The sequence below is a fragment of the Sarcophilus harrisii genome, chromosome 5, assembly GCF_902635505.1.
Source record: "Sarcophilus harrisii chromosome 5, mSarHar1.11, whole genome shotgun sequence".
In the NCBI taxonomy this organism is placed as follows: domain Eukaryota; kingdom Metazoa; phylum Chordata; class Mammalia; order Dasyuromorphia; family Dasyuridae; genus Sarcophilus; species Sarcophilus harrisii.
Window position 1 is genome coordinate 277,310,859 of NC_045430.1, and position 19,422 is coordinate 277,330,280.

A 19,422-nucleotide genomic window follows, 5' to 3' on the forward strand; every position below is an offset into this window, starting at 1 on the left:
AGTCAAATGAGAATAAGCTAAAGGATCTGGGATTTTGTAACTCTGAGGGACTTTCAAGAGTGGGAAGTCCCTATGCCAATGCAGATTGCAGATCAGAGTGGAATCCACATCTGTGATTTAGTAGACAAATCTCAGAGTTGCCTGAGGCATTGCACATGGTCACATTAGGCAGCATGTGTCAGAGGAGGGATTTGAACATGGGTCATGCAGAGGGCAAAACCAATAACTTTTCCTCTAAAGTAGGATTCCTGTACTTTAGATTAGACAAATGAGAAAGGAGAGCCTGGATAAGATGGCAGAGCTTAGCATAGGACCTGGTAATAAATGCCCTTTGTCATCTAATTATCAGGATAATTAGTCTACTTGACAGAGCACTGGAAAAGAAGATAAGGCCAATCAATCAACATTTATTAGCTGGTTGGTTGTTCATTTTCCAAGAGGAGCAAAATGAACTCACTATGTTAGAGTCAAATTATGTGTCTGACTGTGACTGATCAGACCGATATGAACTCAGAATGCTCTGCCATAGGTTGGGCACAAATAGTCCCTATGAACTTTTGGTGTGCTTCTCTAATTTTGTGCATCTCACATTGCTTTTGGACTAATTCAATTCTTTGCTCATAGAGTATGGTACCTTCTCTGATGAGAGCATGTCATGCTGGGAAGTCCAGTGCCATTGTCTCCCATGTCATGTTAATCGATTCTAAATGCTAAGTGTCCAGTACTCAACTACTGGAGACACAAAAAGAGCCAAAGATAGTTCCTGCCTTCAAGGAGCTCCTAATCTAATGAAAGAGACAGCAAGCAAACAAATATGTACAAAGTATATGCTGGGTAAAATGGAAATAGTTAACAGAGGGATGGTCCTGGGATTAAGATGGGGTAAAGAAGCCTCCCCTAGAAGATGAGATTGTAATTTAGTCAGTGGTCAAAGCTGAGGAGGGAGGGCATTCCAGACATAGGACAGAGAAAATGCCTGGAGACCAGAAATGGAGTGACTTGTTTGTGAAGCAGCCTGGAAGCCAGTGTCATTGAATGGAGGAAGTAATAGATAAGATGGCTGGGAGGCCAAGTGTTGAAAATCTGGCCCTAGAAAAGGAGATGGTTGAGAAGATGAAGTAGACGATGGCTCTTGGGTTTTTAACCTTTTCTGTGGCATGACCCCTGTGGCAGTCAAAAAGTGAGATGTCTCTTAGCAGAATCAAATTTGGAAACAACTGAGAGAAATGTTAAATTTTAGATAGTTGTTAGTGAAAATGAAGATGTGATTTTTTTCTTCATTCAAATTCATAAAGTCCCTATTCACAGAACATTCTTGGGGAATCCATGTACTCAAGGTTAAGAACCCTTGATCTAGATGTTATCACTGAATCATATACCTGAGGAAATTAATTTTAAAGGAACTAATTTATCAAGGGATTCAGGTAGTTGGAAGAATTCTCTTGACCTTGACTAAAGGGGAAATATTTAGGAAGGAAAATAACATGAAGGATGTGAGCACATAAAAAGTACTAGTTTGGGTGTATGTGGAATAAGACAAGACTGGAAGAAAGAATGAAGATGGGCAAAGATCATGCAGGAAAGAAAGACTAGTATACCTTTATTTCACAACTATTTAAACCAAGATCAAGGAAGAATATAAGATCTAAAGAGTGATCAGGAAATCACAATGGGCCATTCTTCCAACCGAGGCCAGCATAAGGGAGACATCCAGAGACTAAGGAGAAGTCATGATCAGGATGATACAAGAGAATTATGATGTTCTCACCTAATGAAGACTGAGACTAGAACCTATAAATAAATGACAGAGCAATGAAAAGAGTCCTCATTGGAGCAAGGACAAGAGTAAGTCTGCAATTATGTTCTTCTGATCTTATAGCAGCACCCCAGATACAGTCCATAGACCCAAGATGATAGGGAACTTATACCATGGGTGAGCCAGCAGTTCTATTGCTCTGAACTTAGAGAGACTTCCAGAGAGCTAAAAGGGATTGGGATCAGCAGCTGTCAACTGAAGCTCCAACCACAGACAAGCTTGTAGGTATATCACCCAGATATCACTCAGAGCCGATAAAGTTAAGAGTGAAGGGGAAGATCATACTTTGCTCTATATTAGATCATGTAGATGATTGGAAATTTGCAGGTCTTTTGTTTTAGGTCCCCCTATATTATTGAAGAACACAGCATTTAACAAAAACTGCAGGAGAAACTAGAGAATATAGAGCAAGCTCAAAGAAGGCCCAGGCATTCCATAAATACAGTCTCTCTGCTACACATAATTTCAATTTAGGAATCAAGGTTAGAAGAATCAGTAAACAAAAAAGATACCCATGATAAAGGGTTATTTTTGAGATAGGAATATAAAAGACACAAACTGACAAGAGAACAGCTCCAAATCATTAAGTCTCAGAGAAATATATAAGTTGGTTAAAAGGTAAAATATAATTCCTGAAAGAAATGAAGCAAGAGTATTATAAATCAAATGAAACTCTAGAGGAAAGAAGTAGAAAAGAAATGAGAGGACTAGGATAAAGACTTGGTTTAGTATATGAGGTACAAATAACAAGTGCCTTAAAAATGATTCAAACAAATTAATAATTTCATGAGACATGATATATTTTGCATTTATTTCTCTGCACACCCATTATTTTCACTAGACAGAACATGAGATCCTTCAGGGTTGGAACTTTTCTGTTTTGGTTTTTACATCCCTAGCACCTACTTTAGAGATCAGCTTAGACACTTAAGCAATGTTTGCTGAATGCAATTATTCCCATGCATCAACCAAAGCCTTCCCAACCAAACCCGTAATAATCCCTGTCTTTATCAATCTCCCCCCAATTTGGCTTTTAGTATATTTATTACCATTCTCACGCTATGTATGATAATACTCTCATTAGTTACTATTCATCTATGTACTGTTTCCCTATCTAGCTAGAATGTAAGCTTCTTCAGGGATGGAGACTATTTTTTTTTCCTATCAGCTTCTATCAAAACTACTATGATGACTTAGACTGTTAGAACTAAAAGGGATCAGGGTTAAATTCAATCCGGTCACATATGAGGACACTGCTGTTCAGAGAGATGAATTAACTTTTCCAAGGTCACGACCCAGTTAATGGCAGATCTTTCATTACAGGCCATTTCTTCTCTCTATAACACTAGACCAGAGAGAGTTCCTTTCCCTAAGTCAATAAATAAGTACAAGCAAGTTAAACCAAGTTTCAAAGAACTTCAAAAGAATATAAACCGAAGAACAGTTTAAATGGACAAACCTGGTCGCAGCTGGATGAGCACCTCCCGAGGGCTGACTTGAGTATTCACTTCACCTCCCGTGGGTATCGTCACAGCAACCGAAGGGGATTCTATAAAATCGGACAAGCAGCCTTTGCTTACTAAGTTGGAAACAATGTCACACCGTTCACTCGCTGCTGCTCCAGCCATGAAATCCTGTTAAGAAGCAAAAGCACTGGTGGTTTGAAGGCATGCAACATCTGTTGGACTCAAAGACATCCAGATTAGCGTTCCCAGAAATGGGATAAAGATATATAACACCTGGAGGATGCAAATGGCTAAAAATTGAATTTATGTGAATTGAAATCAGTTCAATTCATTTCAACAAACATTATACCAGACATTTAACAAAAATAAGAATTTCTGAACACATAAAGATTACGTTCTATAAGGAATCCGTAATAAGCATATGTGGTTAAGAAAAAAAAGGCAAATCCATTATATTAATGGTCATTTCTAAATTTTTAAAAAGAACTAAATTGGGAATGAAAAAAGGAATAATTACTGAATTTAACTGAACTGAAATATTCTGAATCAGCCATATTTATAAGAAATAGCACTAAGTATATCAAATATTGCTAATTAATCACAGCAAAAGATTATTTTATTAATGCTTCCTGAATATTTGCCTGGGGAAAGAAATATAACCAGAGTGGAATATTTGTTCTTTCCAAATATCAAACTGAATTTTCAGAGAAGCCAACTGGTCATTTATTAAAGCTCATATAGTATTTTATCATGTGTCCAGACAGCAGACACTAATTCAAACTGAAAAAGTAAGAGGCTGCATAACATAGGGTAAGAAGTCTCTAGTAGGGTGAGTGAGTGAAGGTCCAAAGTGTGGGGTTCAAAGTTGCTGTGGCTTGGGGAGGTGAGAAATTGGAAGGGTTATAAGGAGAGCCCAGGGCAAACAAGTGTGCCATGTAGGGTCTGAATGCAGATCTTCTTAACTGTGGTCCAAGCAGCATTGTTGAAATGGAGCTTACTTAACTTCTTGGTCTCAGTTTCCTTATCTGCAACAGGGGGATAAAATGTGATTGTGCTCATCTTGTAGCATCAGGATGAGGCTTAAATGAGCAGGCTGCAGTCCCAAAGGGAGCATTGGATTTTTAATCAAGGGTTGTGGGTTTGACATCTACTTTGGTAATCTACTCGTAACCAGTAACCAAATTACTTAAACTCCTCTACCTCTCTTTCCCCCTATAAAATGAAAAATAGAGATTTGAATGGTGTAAGAGGTGGACATGCAAAAAATCTTTGCCTCTCTGCTCTAATTTAAATCCTGTCTGTTCCAGCTAAATCCTAACTTTTTCCATCCCCCTTTTCTCAGATTGACTATGCAATACAAGTCTTCATCACTGGCTCCAGAGCTCTCTCTCTATAAGACAAAATCAGGATCAAAGAAACACTTGGATAAAAGAAGTGAGAAGAAAACATGGCAATGCCTGTTATTGGACAGACATGGTGAAGGGAAGTTGGCAAAATAATACAAATTTTGGACCTTTTCTCAAGCTTCAAAGAGCTCACTACAATGGGCACTTTACTTCAATTCTTGTTCAAGATGCTTGCAGAGAGCTAATGACCAGCTTAGACTCCCCCCTCTCTCTTCCCCCTTTCTTTTTGTGTCATTACTCATTGCCCCTGTGCTGCCCCCATCTCCAGCTTAGCCTATTGATTCTGAATATGGCTGAGGAATCCTACCCACTACTGAAATTGCTTCACTAATACCATACCAGCTCTTTTCTTCCTGTCGGTTCTGTCAAACATTGTATGGACTTTAAAAAATGTCCAAATCGTTTACTTTTTTAAAATATTGCTTTTTCATTTATTTTTGTATTTTTTTCATTTATAAAGCATTTATTTTTTCTCCCTTCTCTTCATTGAAAAAAAGAAGAAAAACAAACAGGAAACCAAGACAAATTATAACAAATTGACATAGTCAAACAAAACAAATTGCATTGGTGGCCAGGTCCAAGAAGGAATATCTCATTCTGCATCTTGAATTCATCACTTCTCTCTCTGTCAAGAAGTGGAGCAAACTTCATCCTTTGTTCTCTGGAGTTATAATATAGCATTGCATCAATAAAGAGTTATTTTCAAATTGTTTTTTTCTTTTCTTTTCTTTCTTCCTTCCTTTCTTCCTTCTCTCTTTCTCTCCCTCCCTCCCTTTCTCTTTCCCTCTTCCCTTCCTTCCTTATTTCTTTTCTTTTTCTTTCTTTCTTGTTTCTTTTTCTTTTTTTTTTTAATTACAATTTTGTTCTTATAGTATGAATTCTCCCCAGTTCTACTCATTTTACTCTGCATAATTTCATTATGAATCTTTCTGGGGTTTCCTGAAACTATCTTTTTTTATTATAATACAATAGTATTTCATTGCATTCATTTACAATAATTTGCCCAGTAATAATCCAATGGATGGGCATACCCCTAATTTTAAATTTATTACATATCTATCTATCTATCTATCTTTTTATCTATATTTCTTTCTTTCTGTCTGTCTTGTCTGTCTATCTGTCTACATAGAGCTGATATAAATGGTCTTTGCATATCTGGATCTTTTTCCTCTCTCTGATCTCTTTGGGTCACAGGTCAGTAGAGGTTTTGATAGTCAAAGAACGTACACTAAATATGATTTTTGGACCAAAGTTCCAAATTACTTTCTAGAATGCTTGAACCTCTTTACAACTCCATCATCAAAGTATTAAAATACCTCTTTTCTTTTGCAGCCCTGGGAATATTTATCATTTTCCAGTTTTGTTAGCTTTGCTAATGGATGGGAGGCAAGACCTCAGTCATTTTTACTAACTTTTCTGTAATTACTTATGACTTGGAGTATTCTTTCATATGGCTATGAATTGCTTTGACTTCCTCCCATGAGAATTGCTTGTTAATATCCTTTAACCATTTATCAATCATGGAACTGATCTTTGTTCATTTGTCTCAAAGCTCCCAAGCATGATTTAAATTCACTTTCTTATTTAAAGACTCAGATAAATCCCTCACAAAGCTGAGAGAGAATCCTTATTCCTCAAAATGACAAAATCCAGAATGCCAGTCAAGCTCACAAACTGCTTTTACCAAATGATTTGATTAAATTGCCGTTAAGGTTCCTTGCTGTTCTAAATTTATGATCCCATGAATATATATATATATATATATATATTCACATAAGCTACATATTTGTATATGTATACAATGTTCACATTGTGTATATATATTGTATCACTTTGTAAGCTTTAAAGATCTACATAAATGTCAGTGAAAATAATTCATATTATTGTTAGTATTTTATTGCTTGTCACTATCATCAGATATAATAGCTCATAACTGTCTGAGGGAAAATACTGCCTAAGAAAGTCACTTTTATTATTAACTACATATATATTAACTATATCATGTCCGACTCTGGATCAACTGTCCTAAAGTGGGACAGAATGCTACAATATGGTAGACAGAAAGAAAATAGCCAAAGAATTTAAAACATATGAATAATTCAGATAATTTGGGCCCAGAATTACAAGTGAATGTGACTGCCTCCTCCTCCTCTACCCCAACACATATCTTTCCTCTAGGAAAAAAACAAACAAATCAACTTTTCAAGTTTTATATATTGTCTCCCAGTTCAATGGCATGAAGTATAAGTACGTTAAGCTTTGAGTCAAAAGACATAGACTAAAATCCTAATTCTGTTTTCCACTTGTGTGATGTTAAGCAAGTCATTTCAACTCCGTAGGCCTCAGTTTCCTTCTCTGTTAAGGGAGAGGGTAAAATGAGATAATATTCAGGCTTTCTTCCAACTCTAAAACTATGATTTTAGCTTTAGAGCTGAAGTAATTATGGATGACACTGGAGACTTTTGCCTTATGTCTCAGCCGAGGAATCGTCAGGTTGTGGTAAGCACAGAATGTCACCATCAATGGAGCCTTAGAAACCTTGTAGTTCTCAGCAGGAACTATTCACTTGTAGATGAAAGGCATGGAGTGATTCTTGTCAAATGCATGTCACAAAGTTTAGAAATCAGGAGAAGTAAAAATGATGGATCAAAAGGTTTGTTTTCCTTGACATTGGTACTAAGTGAACTGGACAACTGGAGATGTCTCCAGATAACCTACAAGTCTTTGCCAAATCCTCAGCCTCCCCTCTAGCAGCACTGGGCATTTTTCTCCTTCTGGTCTCTTTTCTACCTTGTTGAATGGATCTTTTCTCTTCCTTGATTCTACTCCAACATGCCTGACTACTTCTCCAGAACCTCCTCTAACTCCCTATGACTTCAGCATCTCCCAAATCATTGACTTGCATTTGTCTCTTCTCTCTCAGTGATCTCATCTTTTCCCAGGGGTCAATGATTGCTTTTATTTAGAATGCTCAACATATCTAACCCAGATTTTTGCCCCAGGCTAAATTTCCTCATATGTCCCTCCTCATTATCTCCTTTTAGCAATTTAACCCCAATTTATGCAAAACAGTTCATTTCCCACCCCAAATTCTCCTTTCCTCATCCTATTTCCCTACTTCTTTTGATTCCATTTCTATCCTCACAGTCACTCAAAACTGAAACCTTAGTCAGTCTTGGATCCTTTTTCCTTTCCCTCCCACTGCTCCTCCAACAACAATCAGGTGTCAAGTCTTACCAATTCCATCTTCTTAATGACTCTGACACCCACTCCCCCTTTTCACTCCCACATCATCACTGCAGAATCGATCCTCAACACAAAAACTATTATAATAGCTTCCTAAAGGAGCTCTTTGCCTCCAGGCTCTGCTCTCCCCCAAACTACCAAAATAACTCTCCTAATGTACAAGCCTTGCCATCTTTGCCTCCTACTAACCATCATCAGTGGCTCCCTATTACAGGATAAAGCAAAAAAAAAAATCCTTAACAACCTGTCCCTTCGAAAATTACCTTTTATCAATCTATATTTACCTATTCATGTTCAGGTCTTCTATCCATCCCTTGGAGCACGAGCTCCTCAAAGGTAGGGACTAGTTTTGCTTTGGCTTTTTAACCACAGAAGTTGGCACAGAACCTGGCATACAGTAAGTGCTTAACACATGCCTCTTGAATAATGGATTATCATTTAAAGCTCCAAATTTTGTTTTCCAGACCGTTCTATCCATTTTCTATTCTTCCTTTACTATGACTAACTGCCCCCTGATCTAGTCTCTTATAGTTTCTATGTAGCCCATTTTCCAATTCTCTTTCCTCTTCTCTGCCTCTCATAATTCTGGTCTTCCTTCAAGGTCTAATTCAGATCCAACAAGGTCCAATTCCTTCATGAAGTCTTTCCTCATGACCTCAGCTTACTGTGACCTAGATGGAATCAAATTTTCCTGAAATTCTCATTTTGAGCTCCCTTTAATTATGATGTTAGGTGGGATAGTAGCTAGAATACTGGCTCTTTAGTCAGGGAGATTGGTAGTTGAATCCTGCCTCAGTCATGAGCTGTGGGATCATAGGTTAAGAACATTTTACATGTCAGATTATTCATCTGTGAAATGGATATGATAACCCTTGTATTTTCTACTTCTTGGAACCAGTGTGAGAAAAGGGTTCAGAAAGCATAAAGTATTATAGAAATAAGAGCTAAATGTGAGTAATGACAGTAGCTCCCTCCAGGATTATTGTGAAAATGAAATGACCCAATAATGGTAAAATACTTAGCATAGAGCCTGCCACATAGTAGGCACTGGTAGTTATTACTATTATTTATTTCCTTTATATGTTGACATTTATTATTATTTTTTTCAAACTCATATCCAGATGAATCTCCTTCACATATACTCCTGTCCTCCTCAGGGAGGTTTCCCTTGTAACAAAGATTTTTAGAAAGTTCCACAAAACCAACTAATATCAGATACACCATTCTCTATTTATAGTTCTCTACTTCTTCAATGTAAGATCCTCCTCATTCGATTGTAGGTATGTTCAAAGGCAGCTAAATGGTATAGTGGATAGAGAGTTGGGCCAGTAAGTAGGAGGACCTGCATTCAAATCTAGCTCAGACACATACGAGCTGCGTAACCTTAGGCAATTCATTTAACTTCTTCCTCAGTTTCCTCAACTGTAAAAATGGAAACAATACAGTAATAACACTTTACCTCCCAAGGTTATTGTGAAAATCAAATAAAATAATGCTTGTAAAGTGCTTAACAGTGCCTGGAACACAGTAGGCATTATTAAATAGTATAATTATTATGATTATCAAAGACTCCAGAAATGTAAATTATATTTATGATATTTGCCTCAGGCTTTGGTTAAGTTCCTAAGCTGCAAAACCTTTGAGTCCTGGCCTCTGACTGTTGTCTGAGGACTAACCCAGAAAGGTTAGCCAACTCATTATCAGAAGCTTAATCATAAGGGAAAATGGAAATGTTTTTAGCCTTAACAATTGATAAAATCATCTGCAAAGGCACAAAAAAGTGGGTCTGCAGTAGTTATCCTCACATGTAAGAAGTGGTAGATCTTCTGAAGTAAGAGAAACTAGTTTTTTAGAGAAATGTAAATAAAAAGTTATTCCGATAAAAAGATCGAGTCTGATTTCAGATATACCTTGGTCCAGTGAAAAATGCAATCCTTCTTCCTCAGTCAAGTTCCCTAAAGCTCAGTATTTCCCCCCAAGTCACAAATTTCCTAAGATAGAAGCAACCTCCATAGCCATCAAGAGGCCCAGGGCTCCAAAGGCCAGGACCCAAGTGCCCATTTTGCCTTTGATGTTTCCTGCCTGAATGCATTTGGCCAAATCTTTAAGCACTCTCAGTTGGGTGACTTGATCTCTGAGATCACTTCCCTGAGATCACTTCCCTACCTGAAAAAGAATTCCCTCTACATACTAGACAATTCTGATACTACATTCACTTGCTTGGACAACTCCACCACTGATGGGGAACTCAATTACTTCTGAAGCAGTTTATTCCTGTTAAAGACAGCCCTAATTGTTCAGAAGTTTTCCCTCATATTAAACATATGCTTCTCCCTATTCCTTACAGGAGTTGCCCCAAGGGCTACAAAAGAGTCCTTTAAATAGTTGAAAATATCCCGACTCTGCCCCCACAGTTTTATCTTCTCTAAGCTAAGCATCCCTTATTCCTTTAATCATTCCCCAGAAGACCTGATTTTAAGATCCTATTCCATCTTGGCTCTCTTTTCGGTTGTCCTCAAGCTTATTTTTGTCCTTCTTTAAATGGGAAGTTCAGAATTTTGGGAAAATCTTTAATACTGTTGTTAACATCTGACCAGAGTAGAACATAGCCTCCAACCAATCACCTCTTGATTTTTGGGAAAAGAAGGTGAGATTATTCAGGGTCCTAATACTCATAATTATCAAGGCCAGGATTTAAATCCAGGCCCATGGGTATCCAGAAAAGTAGCATTCTATCTATATTGCCCATCCTCTTGACATTATCATTTATATATATGTATACATATACATATATATATGATATCAGCATATATCATCTATAGACAATATCTATCATTATAGAGCTTTCAAAACAACCATCACCACCAAACAAAAAGAAGTCAAGCCATTTCAGAGGGTATCAAACAAATGAGATCTTCCACATCTGAGAGCAGAATATTTCACATTTTACAGATGACAATGGACGTCATCTGAGTTGTGAAACTTTGAGCAGAGTTCCTATCATTTTAACTATCTTCCTTTTTCTCCTCCTTTATTTTGAGGTTTTTAGGGGCTTCCCCACAGAGAGCTGCAGAACTGTGTGATGTCATGGGAGCCGCTACTATGTGCAAGAAATCCAATCTCAATATTCCCAATTCCCTGAGAGAATTCCAGCTAACTTAGGGCATTCATGTGGGACATATGGTAAATGTTAATCCACACAGCATTTTCCTCTGAGGAATTGTATGTGATTTGTAAACAAAATCATCTGGTATCAGATGTTCCAAGGAAGTATTGTCTCCATTAGTTTAAAATACAACAACACAACAACAACAACAACAAAATAAAACCAGATGAGATGGGGTGACTAGGGAGAAAAGCATTCAATACCAGGACTACAGACCATGAAACATCTGAATGGAAATGGGGAATTACAGTCAAAATGGAGGTACTCAGTCTAGAATCACCATAACTATTTGGATATGAAAGTTTACAACTAACACTTGGTGTCAAGAAGCCAGTCTTAATTTCTTTCAGATATTTGCTAGTCACCAGCAAACCATCACTAAGGAAAACAATTAATCCAACAAACACTCCACCAACTAACCAACAAACATGCCGCTCTCCATGTTTTAATAAATCTATTCAACGAGCATTTATTAACCACCTCCTAAGTGTGGGGCACTGTGCCAGGTGTTGATAATGCCAAGTCAAGAATTAAAAAAAAATCTTGACTCTGTCCTCCAAAAGTGTGCATTGTATTTCAGAGACATGGTGTAAACAGATAGGTATAGAGGTAAAGACTTGAGGAGGGCACCAGAACTGAGTGTTAAATGAGCTATCCAATCAATAAATCCACTGGATTTATCAGGATTTCAAGACAATTGGCCTGGGAGCTAAAAAAACCTGAGTTTAATTCCTGTCTCTTAAATATTGGCCGGGGACCCTGGGATGGTTACTTTAAGTCCCAGTGCTCTGGGCTCTAATCCTATAGGTGAAGAGGAAAAGGTGTCTATATGTCCTGGTTGAGAGAGTTTTTTTTTTTTTTTTCAATCTGGGAGTCACTTATATCAGTGACATCAGAGGGTCAGTGCTTATCCTTACCTCTATGCATCAGCTGTGGTGTTAGGGACTGGGGATACAGAGGCAAACCCAAAACAATCCCTACCCTCAAGGAGCTCACATTTTACCTCAGCATATGTGTGCTATCTCATGGCCCACTATGCATTTCTCCAGGCACAATTTGGACTGAGGCCAAATAAGAAAGGTAGAAAGGATACTTCAGTGTGTTCTCATATCTCCCATATCTCCAGAAAGGGAATAGAAAGAACAAAAGAACATCTCAAAATTATTTTAATAGCATCCCTCTATTTGCCAATTATAGTTATTTCACAAGCAAAGAGAAAAAGGAAATCAGCGGGGGGTGGAGAAGTGAGGTAAAAATATTTTTACATGATTTCCATGTTCCACAACTGGAATATATTTTTAAACATGTTATTGTAATCTTGTGCTTTAAACTAATATTTGAAAATTATATGTGCCAGGTCTATAGGATTAGAAGAGATTCAAATAGGATGGTCTCTCCCTCTTATCTGTGAAGAACAGAGCTTCCCCTTCACTTCTCCCCTAGTGTCACCCCATGCCAGTGTACTTGGTCTTTTTTCTCTGAAGGGTTGGATCCAACGATCCTCACCTCTAGCCATAGCTACTTCCCCTGCCCTATTAGTGCTGCTTCTGCTGGTAAAATATCTCTACTCATTGCAGAAGTCTGAGGCCTCTCTATGCAGGGTAGAGGCAGGAAATTAGAGAGAAAACTTCTCTCTTTTCATTGACTAAGCCATATGTCAAAGCTTTGGCTCCCGAACTGGGCAGGAAACAAGGGGCCTCATACCAGTGTTTCAACTATTTAAAATTGAAGTTTTACCAGAGGAGAGAAAGCTTGGTGACAAAATCAGATATGTGATGTCATAGGGGAGATATTCCAAGATAAGATGAGCCCACAAATGGGGAAGCAGCTCTTATTGGGGAAGATGGGTAGGTCTAGGTAAGGAAAGATACTTGTCTTTCAATGTTTTCCTTGGGTCTCCAGTACTCAGCACTTAGTAGGTGCTCAGTAAATATTTATTGACTGAACTGGAGTATAGTTATTTTTTTTGGTTTGTTTATTTATTTATTTATTGTAAATTTAATAGCCTTTTATTTACAGGTTATATGCATGGGTATCTTTACAGCATTAACAACTGCCAAACCTCTTGTTCCAATTTTTCACCTCTTAACCCCCATCCCCTCCCCTAGATGGCAGGATGACCAGTGGAGTATAGTTAGAGGAGAACCAAAGCACATCGTCTAGGGCTTTCTGGTTTTTTGGGGTTTTTTTGGATCAGATCTCCAATTTATTAACTGAGTTGTTGTTGTTGTTTGACCTTTGTTCTTGAAGAGGATCATGACATCAAAGAGGTGATGCCATAACATGCTAGTGAATTAGATTTAAGTGAGAGAGAACTGTGCAAGGTCACCTGCTTCACTTTCCCCTCCAAAGCCAAGCTATAAACCAAGATGACTGGAGATGGTCCTGGATGAAATGGGAGACTGTGCCCTTTTTAACCTAAGATTAAGCTAACAAATTTCAGTTCAGTTTAGGAATTAAAGCAATTGAGGCAAAGATTCTCTTTCACCTCATCCAAAAAAAATCTAAATGAATGAATCTGGGGGGGGGACTCTTGGGGTTTTTGTCCAAAGCAGAAATGACTGTTATTCACATCAGGATCCAAACAATGACCAAATGGGGCTTGGCCTAGGACCTATTAGTGGCCATTAGAATCAGATTGGTTTTGGTTTAAGGCCTTGTCCTTAAGAGAGAAATCTAACCAGTAAAATCCAAAATATACTGGGAGGACTTAAAGCTACAAAAGAGGGAAAAAAATGCTTTTAAGAGCATCTGTAGGTAAGAGTATCATCTCCTCCCTGGATAGAGGGAAGAAAGGAGGGAAAGAGTGATGGACAGATGAATCTCTACCAATGTGGGTTGATGGTTTATCTGCAACTCATAATCATACAGTAGCCTCAAGCATTGCACAGCTAGTGTGTGTCAGAGGGGTGCAGCTAGACAATGCAGTGGAGAGAGCACTAGGACTGGACTCAGGAAGATCTGAATTCAAGGTGTACAACCCTGAACAAATCATTTAATGTTATTTGCCTCAGTTTCCTCATCCAAAAAGTGATCTGGAAAAGGAGATGGCCAACCACTCCATTACCTTTGCCAAGAAACCTCAAAATGGGATCACAAAGAGTTAGATATGATTGAAACAAATGGGAAACTAAGTGTGTGGGTATGACTTGAACCTACATCTTTCTGCCTCTGATGCTAGCTCTATCTCTTATCCATTTTTGGTTGTTTCTTATTTTAATTTTGTGTGTCAGGTGCTAATCTCAGTTATTTTTGAGGGCAGAAGGACTTTAAATGTTATCAGAGGCTAAGGGCAAAGACCCAAAGGCCCTGCCCTAGTTCCAGCTCTGCCATTTCTATAGTCCTCATAATCTGGCTAGGAAGAAATTTGGCCGAGAACTGGAATTTATATCGAGTTTTCAGTCTTGTGCCAAACCACTCTGGCTAAAACATACCACAGCCACAGCTGATAGCCTCCTGGCACTTGTAGCAGCTCTCCGGGAATATTATTAAAACACTAGAACAGGAAGCAAAAGCCATGGTTTCCATTAGAGTCTGGAATACTTGCAAAAGGGCCTGCATTGGGAGTGGGGGAAGCTGGTGGAGTCTCAGATTTGCCACGTGCTACCTGTGTGATTTTGGGCAAATAACATCATCTCTTGGGGCTCACTTATCGAACTTTGAAATAAGAGAATTGGGATGGAGTGATCATTTTAACCTGGGGAAGTGTGGTGCCTCAAGAAAGTCTGAGTTCAAATTCTTCCTTCAACCCTTATGAGCAGTGTGGCCTTGAATATGTCTTTTAATTCTGATAGCTTTAGCTTCATTATCTATAAAGTGCAGAGGCTGTACTAGGTAGCCCCTGACATTCTTTGTGGGTTTACATCTCCTATCCTACCATCCTAGAAATTCTTCATACATTTAGTAAGATAGTGGTGCTATTCTTTCTATTATTGTCTGCTTGCATTTTTGTTTTTCTTGCCTTCTTTCTACATCTGACCTTTCTTGAGAAGCAAGATAAATATGTATACATATATTTTATTTAACATATACTTTAACATTTAACATGTATTAGACTACCTGCCATCTAGGCGAGGGAGAAGTTGGAAGAGAAGGTTTTTCAAGGGCCAATGTTGAAAAATTATCTATGAATATGTTTTGTAGATAAAAAGCTATAATAAAAAAAAAAAGATAGCGGTGCTGGTTTGGGACATTTCCAGCAAAGTTTCTACTCTTCCTCGGTCCTCTGATTGATTTGAAAATTCAATATGCATTCACCACTTAATAAATACAAGGCACTATGGTAAGCATTGGGAAAAGAAAGACCAAACCAGTTAGTTTCTGCTCTTAGTGACAATCCACTTACTGGAAATGGCAAAGAGAAAGGCTTCATGTGACCTTAACCCTCTCTGTGAAAAGGGGGGAAATCTATCAATAAAGAAAAAGGAGGAGGGGAGTCAGCTTTAGGACAGGAGGGGCAGCTTCAGAACTCTGGATTCACTTCCATCAACTTTGACATCCCCTCCTGTGGCCCATGCAAAGGTGAGTTGCTAATGGGAGCCGGTCATACTATGTGAGTATATGGGGGGGATTCTGCATTGGGAAGCAGGAATTTGGAGATGGTTGGGAAGTCCTGTGGTAGTTGGGCATCTACCAGTCTGCCTGCTTCCATCTTCAGAACAAGACATCTTTCCCAGGATAAGCTCATCACATCTAATCATACTACCATGCTGCTGACTCTAGCCTTGACTGACAACACATCCCTCAGCCTCCTTTCCTTTGACTGGAGGGAGGGAGACTGGGCTATTCCCAGTGTTTTTGTACAGGGCAGCAACCAGGCTCCCAGTCCCTTCTGCTCTGCGTTTATTACCATACCTGGTTTCAACTCTATAGAACAAGATGCCTCTATGCTGGTTATCTCCATTATCCTCCCATCCTTTCCTACTTCCTTTTGTGTATTGTTTTCCTCTCAATAGATTCTAAGCTCCTTGAGGGCAGCAGTGTCTCACATCTCAGTGCTCAAGACACCAAGGGTGGGAATCCAAGTTTTGGTGGAAGGGGAAGGCCAGAGGACAGGTGGCCCGGACTGGGGATTGCCCACATTTCTATAAGCCTTATAAGATTGAGAAAACTTTTCTTAATATAGCTTTCTGAGAAAAGTAGAACAAGTATTTTTTTCATTTGATATGAAAGGAAACTGAGGCTCAGAGAGATTCTGTGATTTGCCTGTGCTTCCACACCTAGTAAGTAACTGAGCTTAGATCACAGTGTAGTGAGGAAAGCATGAAATTCAAAGCTGTAGGATTGAGACTTAGATGCAGCTGAGCCATTTATTACCTGTGGAACAAATTGTTTCATCTCATTGTGTCTCAGTTTCCTCATCTTAAAAGTCAGAGAACTCTGCTAGATCTCTCTCTCTAGGTCCCGGGATCCAATGTCTCAGTATCCTCCATTGTGACCCAATGTCCTATGGCTCAGTGCTCTCTCCCCATCACGACCTGTGGTCTATCTGGCAGAAGCCCTTCCATACTTTGCAAATAGTATGAGATACCCTAAAATGGGGATTCTTAAGTTGGGGTCCATGACCTTTTATATATTTAAAAATATATAACAGCATTTCAATATATATTTTTTCTTTTGTATTGTATTTTATACAGTTAAAACTTGATTCTAATAAAGGGTCCACAGGCTTTACCACCAGACTGCTCAAGGAGTCCATGACACAAAAAAAACTTCAGAATTCCAATTCTGGAGTCATGTGACCTTTTACTTTTAAGAACCCCCTGGATGCTCAACCTACCAGCCATTCATGAATACCTAAATTTAACCCTCCTGCATGGATCCACAAGGACAGACACCCAAATCAGCAGAGGGTCTCAATAAGGCAATAACATAATGAATAAATCTAGGCAGTCTCCATCCATGGATTACCAATCGCACACATAGAGATGATGACCCCAGTAACTTAAACACTCCAAGACCCCATCAAGATTTGCTCCTTGGGGATTTTTTTAGTGGTAATAGGCTTTGGAATTCTGCTGATTTTGGCAGAAAGCAGAAATACAATACTTATGACACATAACGCTCCAGGACCCGGATCGCAACCTCTCATGATAATTGACAGATCAGCTTCACATATCAGAGAGCGAGAAAGAAGACAGAAGGCAAAAGAAAAAGAGAGAGACATACAGACACAGAGATAGACAGAGACAAAAAGACATACACACACAGAGACAAAAAGATAGAGAAAGTCAGAGTGAATGTATCATTTTTTCCATTAGTTACAAAGGAAGTGCTGTACCATGCAGTGTAATGGAGAGCAGGACTTATCTCCAAGTATTTCAAACAGACAAATGAAACACAACTAATAAATTAGCTTGTTGACATTTAATAAGCCTATACATGAGCGTGATTCAGCTTGGAAATATAATTAAATGCTTAAAATAAATGAGGGCCGGCACACCGTGCCAAAGTCGGCTGAGCCTACAAAAAGGGACTATCTCTGTCTGCCAATGCTGTCTATGGACCAGATGGAAAACATAAAGTGGTTTGCACTTTATTTTTAAATTACTGTAATTTTCCTAATAAAAAGGTTACACTTTATTTTCATAAAGCCAGATAGGCTGTCTCCAATAATAAGGTCTAGGAAAATTGTCCCAATGGCCCTCTTTCCCTCCCTCCCTTTCTTTCCATTGGGTATTTCCTCGACCCAATTGACTAAGGTCACGGAATCCAGCTTAGTAACAGACCACGAGCCTACCTCTTGGGCACACCATCCACACTCCGGACCCAGCCCCAGGCACTTGGTACATGTTGCTGCATTCGAGCTGGTACATCTGTTCTCTTCTGTAATCAAGGACAAAATAATGAGTTATTAATAAGCTCTCTTCCTTGGGAAGTTCCCTACCATTTGACCCTTGACAAATGACCTAGCCGACAAGATTTTGAAAGACAAGCACATTTATACTGGAGAAGGCAGACGTCTTTGATTTAGGACTAGAAGAGATGCTAGGTGTTATATAGTTTCTTTCTGTCCCCCTCCACACTTATTTATCTTACAGTTACTGAAACCAAGAAGGATTGAATGATTTCAATCAATCAACCACTCAATTCAAAAGAATTTATTCTATTCTATTCTATTTATTATCATAACTAATACTTCTTCTATACTTGTTAAGGCAAATACCTTGTTAAATACTAAGGGTATAAAGACAGGAAAAATCATTCTCTGCCTTTAACGAGTTTACATTTTAATGGAAGGGACAGATAATATTTATCAGCTGCCATGAAACTCAATACATGAAAATATACAGAAGAAAGGATAGGTAAGCTTGAAGAGTATTCTGGGTAGGAAACAAAGCCATATTTTTCTATGTAGCTGCTAGACTCCAAAAAGAACCTATTTTCCACATTCTACAATGTCTCTCTTTTTATCCCACATATTTTAGTCCATCAATATGATGTTTGCCCAGAGTTTTTAATGCTTATATGGAAAGAGTAGGAAATATTGACTTTAATTTTATATTTGATAGTTTTAGATAAATTCTTTTTTTAAGGAAGGCAAGAAGAAGGGACTCCCTGCTTTGTTATCTTATCTGAGGATATTACATCAATTATGTGTGGTCTCCTTGAGTGTGGGAATTCTCTCTGCCAGCAAAGATATCAGATGCTTATACCTCATAGATAAAGTGTTAGGGAGTTGCTAGAGATTCACACTCTTGCTCAGGTTTGCATAATTTCTAAGTGTCAGAGAGAGAAAAAGGACTTAAGACTTTCTGATGATAAGGCTGCCTCCCTATCCACTGTGCAAGCTGGAGGAAATCATTGGAGTCATCTATTTTAAATCCCTCATTTATAGATGAGCAAACCGAAGCCAAGAGAGAGGATGTATCTTCAAATAAACCAGATTGTAATGCGACTTGAGTTCAGTGCTCAACCCAAGTTGAGCACTGAGTAATACAGACTGTTGGATTGCACTCAGGAAACACCTAGATTCAGTTCTTGGCTGTAGAACTTCCTAGAGAAGTCACATGGACAAGTCTCTTTATCTCACTGACTCAATTTCCCATTTTGTAAATAGAGACAATTAATCCCTGAAGTACTTTTGGTAAACCTTGCAGGGTTGTTGTGGGGATCAAATGAAATTATGTTTGCAATGCCCTCCATCACTCAGTCTTTCAATTCTCCAAATGTCAATGATTATGATTCTTTCTGTACCAACACTGTGTTGCTATGATAGCTTAAATGAAAGGTCTCACTTTGTCTGCACCACTGCCTAAAAACTGGTCATGAATGTTCTGAATGGAGAATTCAGAGCTGGGATGGCCAGGAGAATATTTTGCT

General features: G+C 38.5%; 1 protein-coding gene across 3 annotated transcripts in view; it reads right to left on the bottom strand.

Annotated features, from left to right (window-relative positions):
• The window catches only part of ITGB8 (integrin subunit beta 8), a 106,104-nt gene that overhangs the window by 55,946 nt on the left and 30,736 nt on the right, over positions 1–19,422 (bottom strand). For 2 of the 3 annotated variants that reach the window (XM_031940654.1, XM_031940656.1), the window contains exons 2-3: positions 17,840–17,925; positions 3,276–3,450 (exon numbers count right to left, since the gene is read on the bottom strand). In XM_031940654.1, the coding sequence (XP_031796514.1) occupies positions 3,276–3,450; positions 17,840–17,925 (261 nt within the window). The remainder of the gene's footprint in view (positions 1–3,275; positions 3,451–17,839; positions 17,926–19,422) is intronic. The other variant, XM_031940655.1, reaches the window with a different exon arrangement.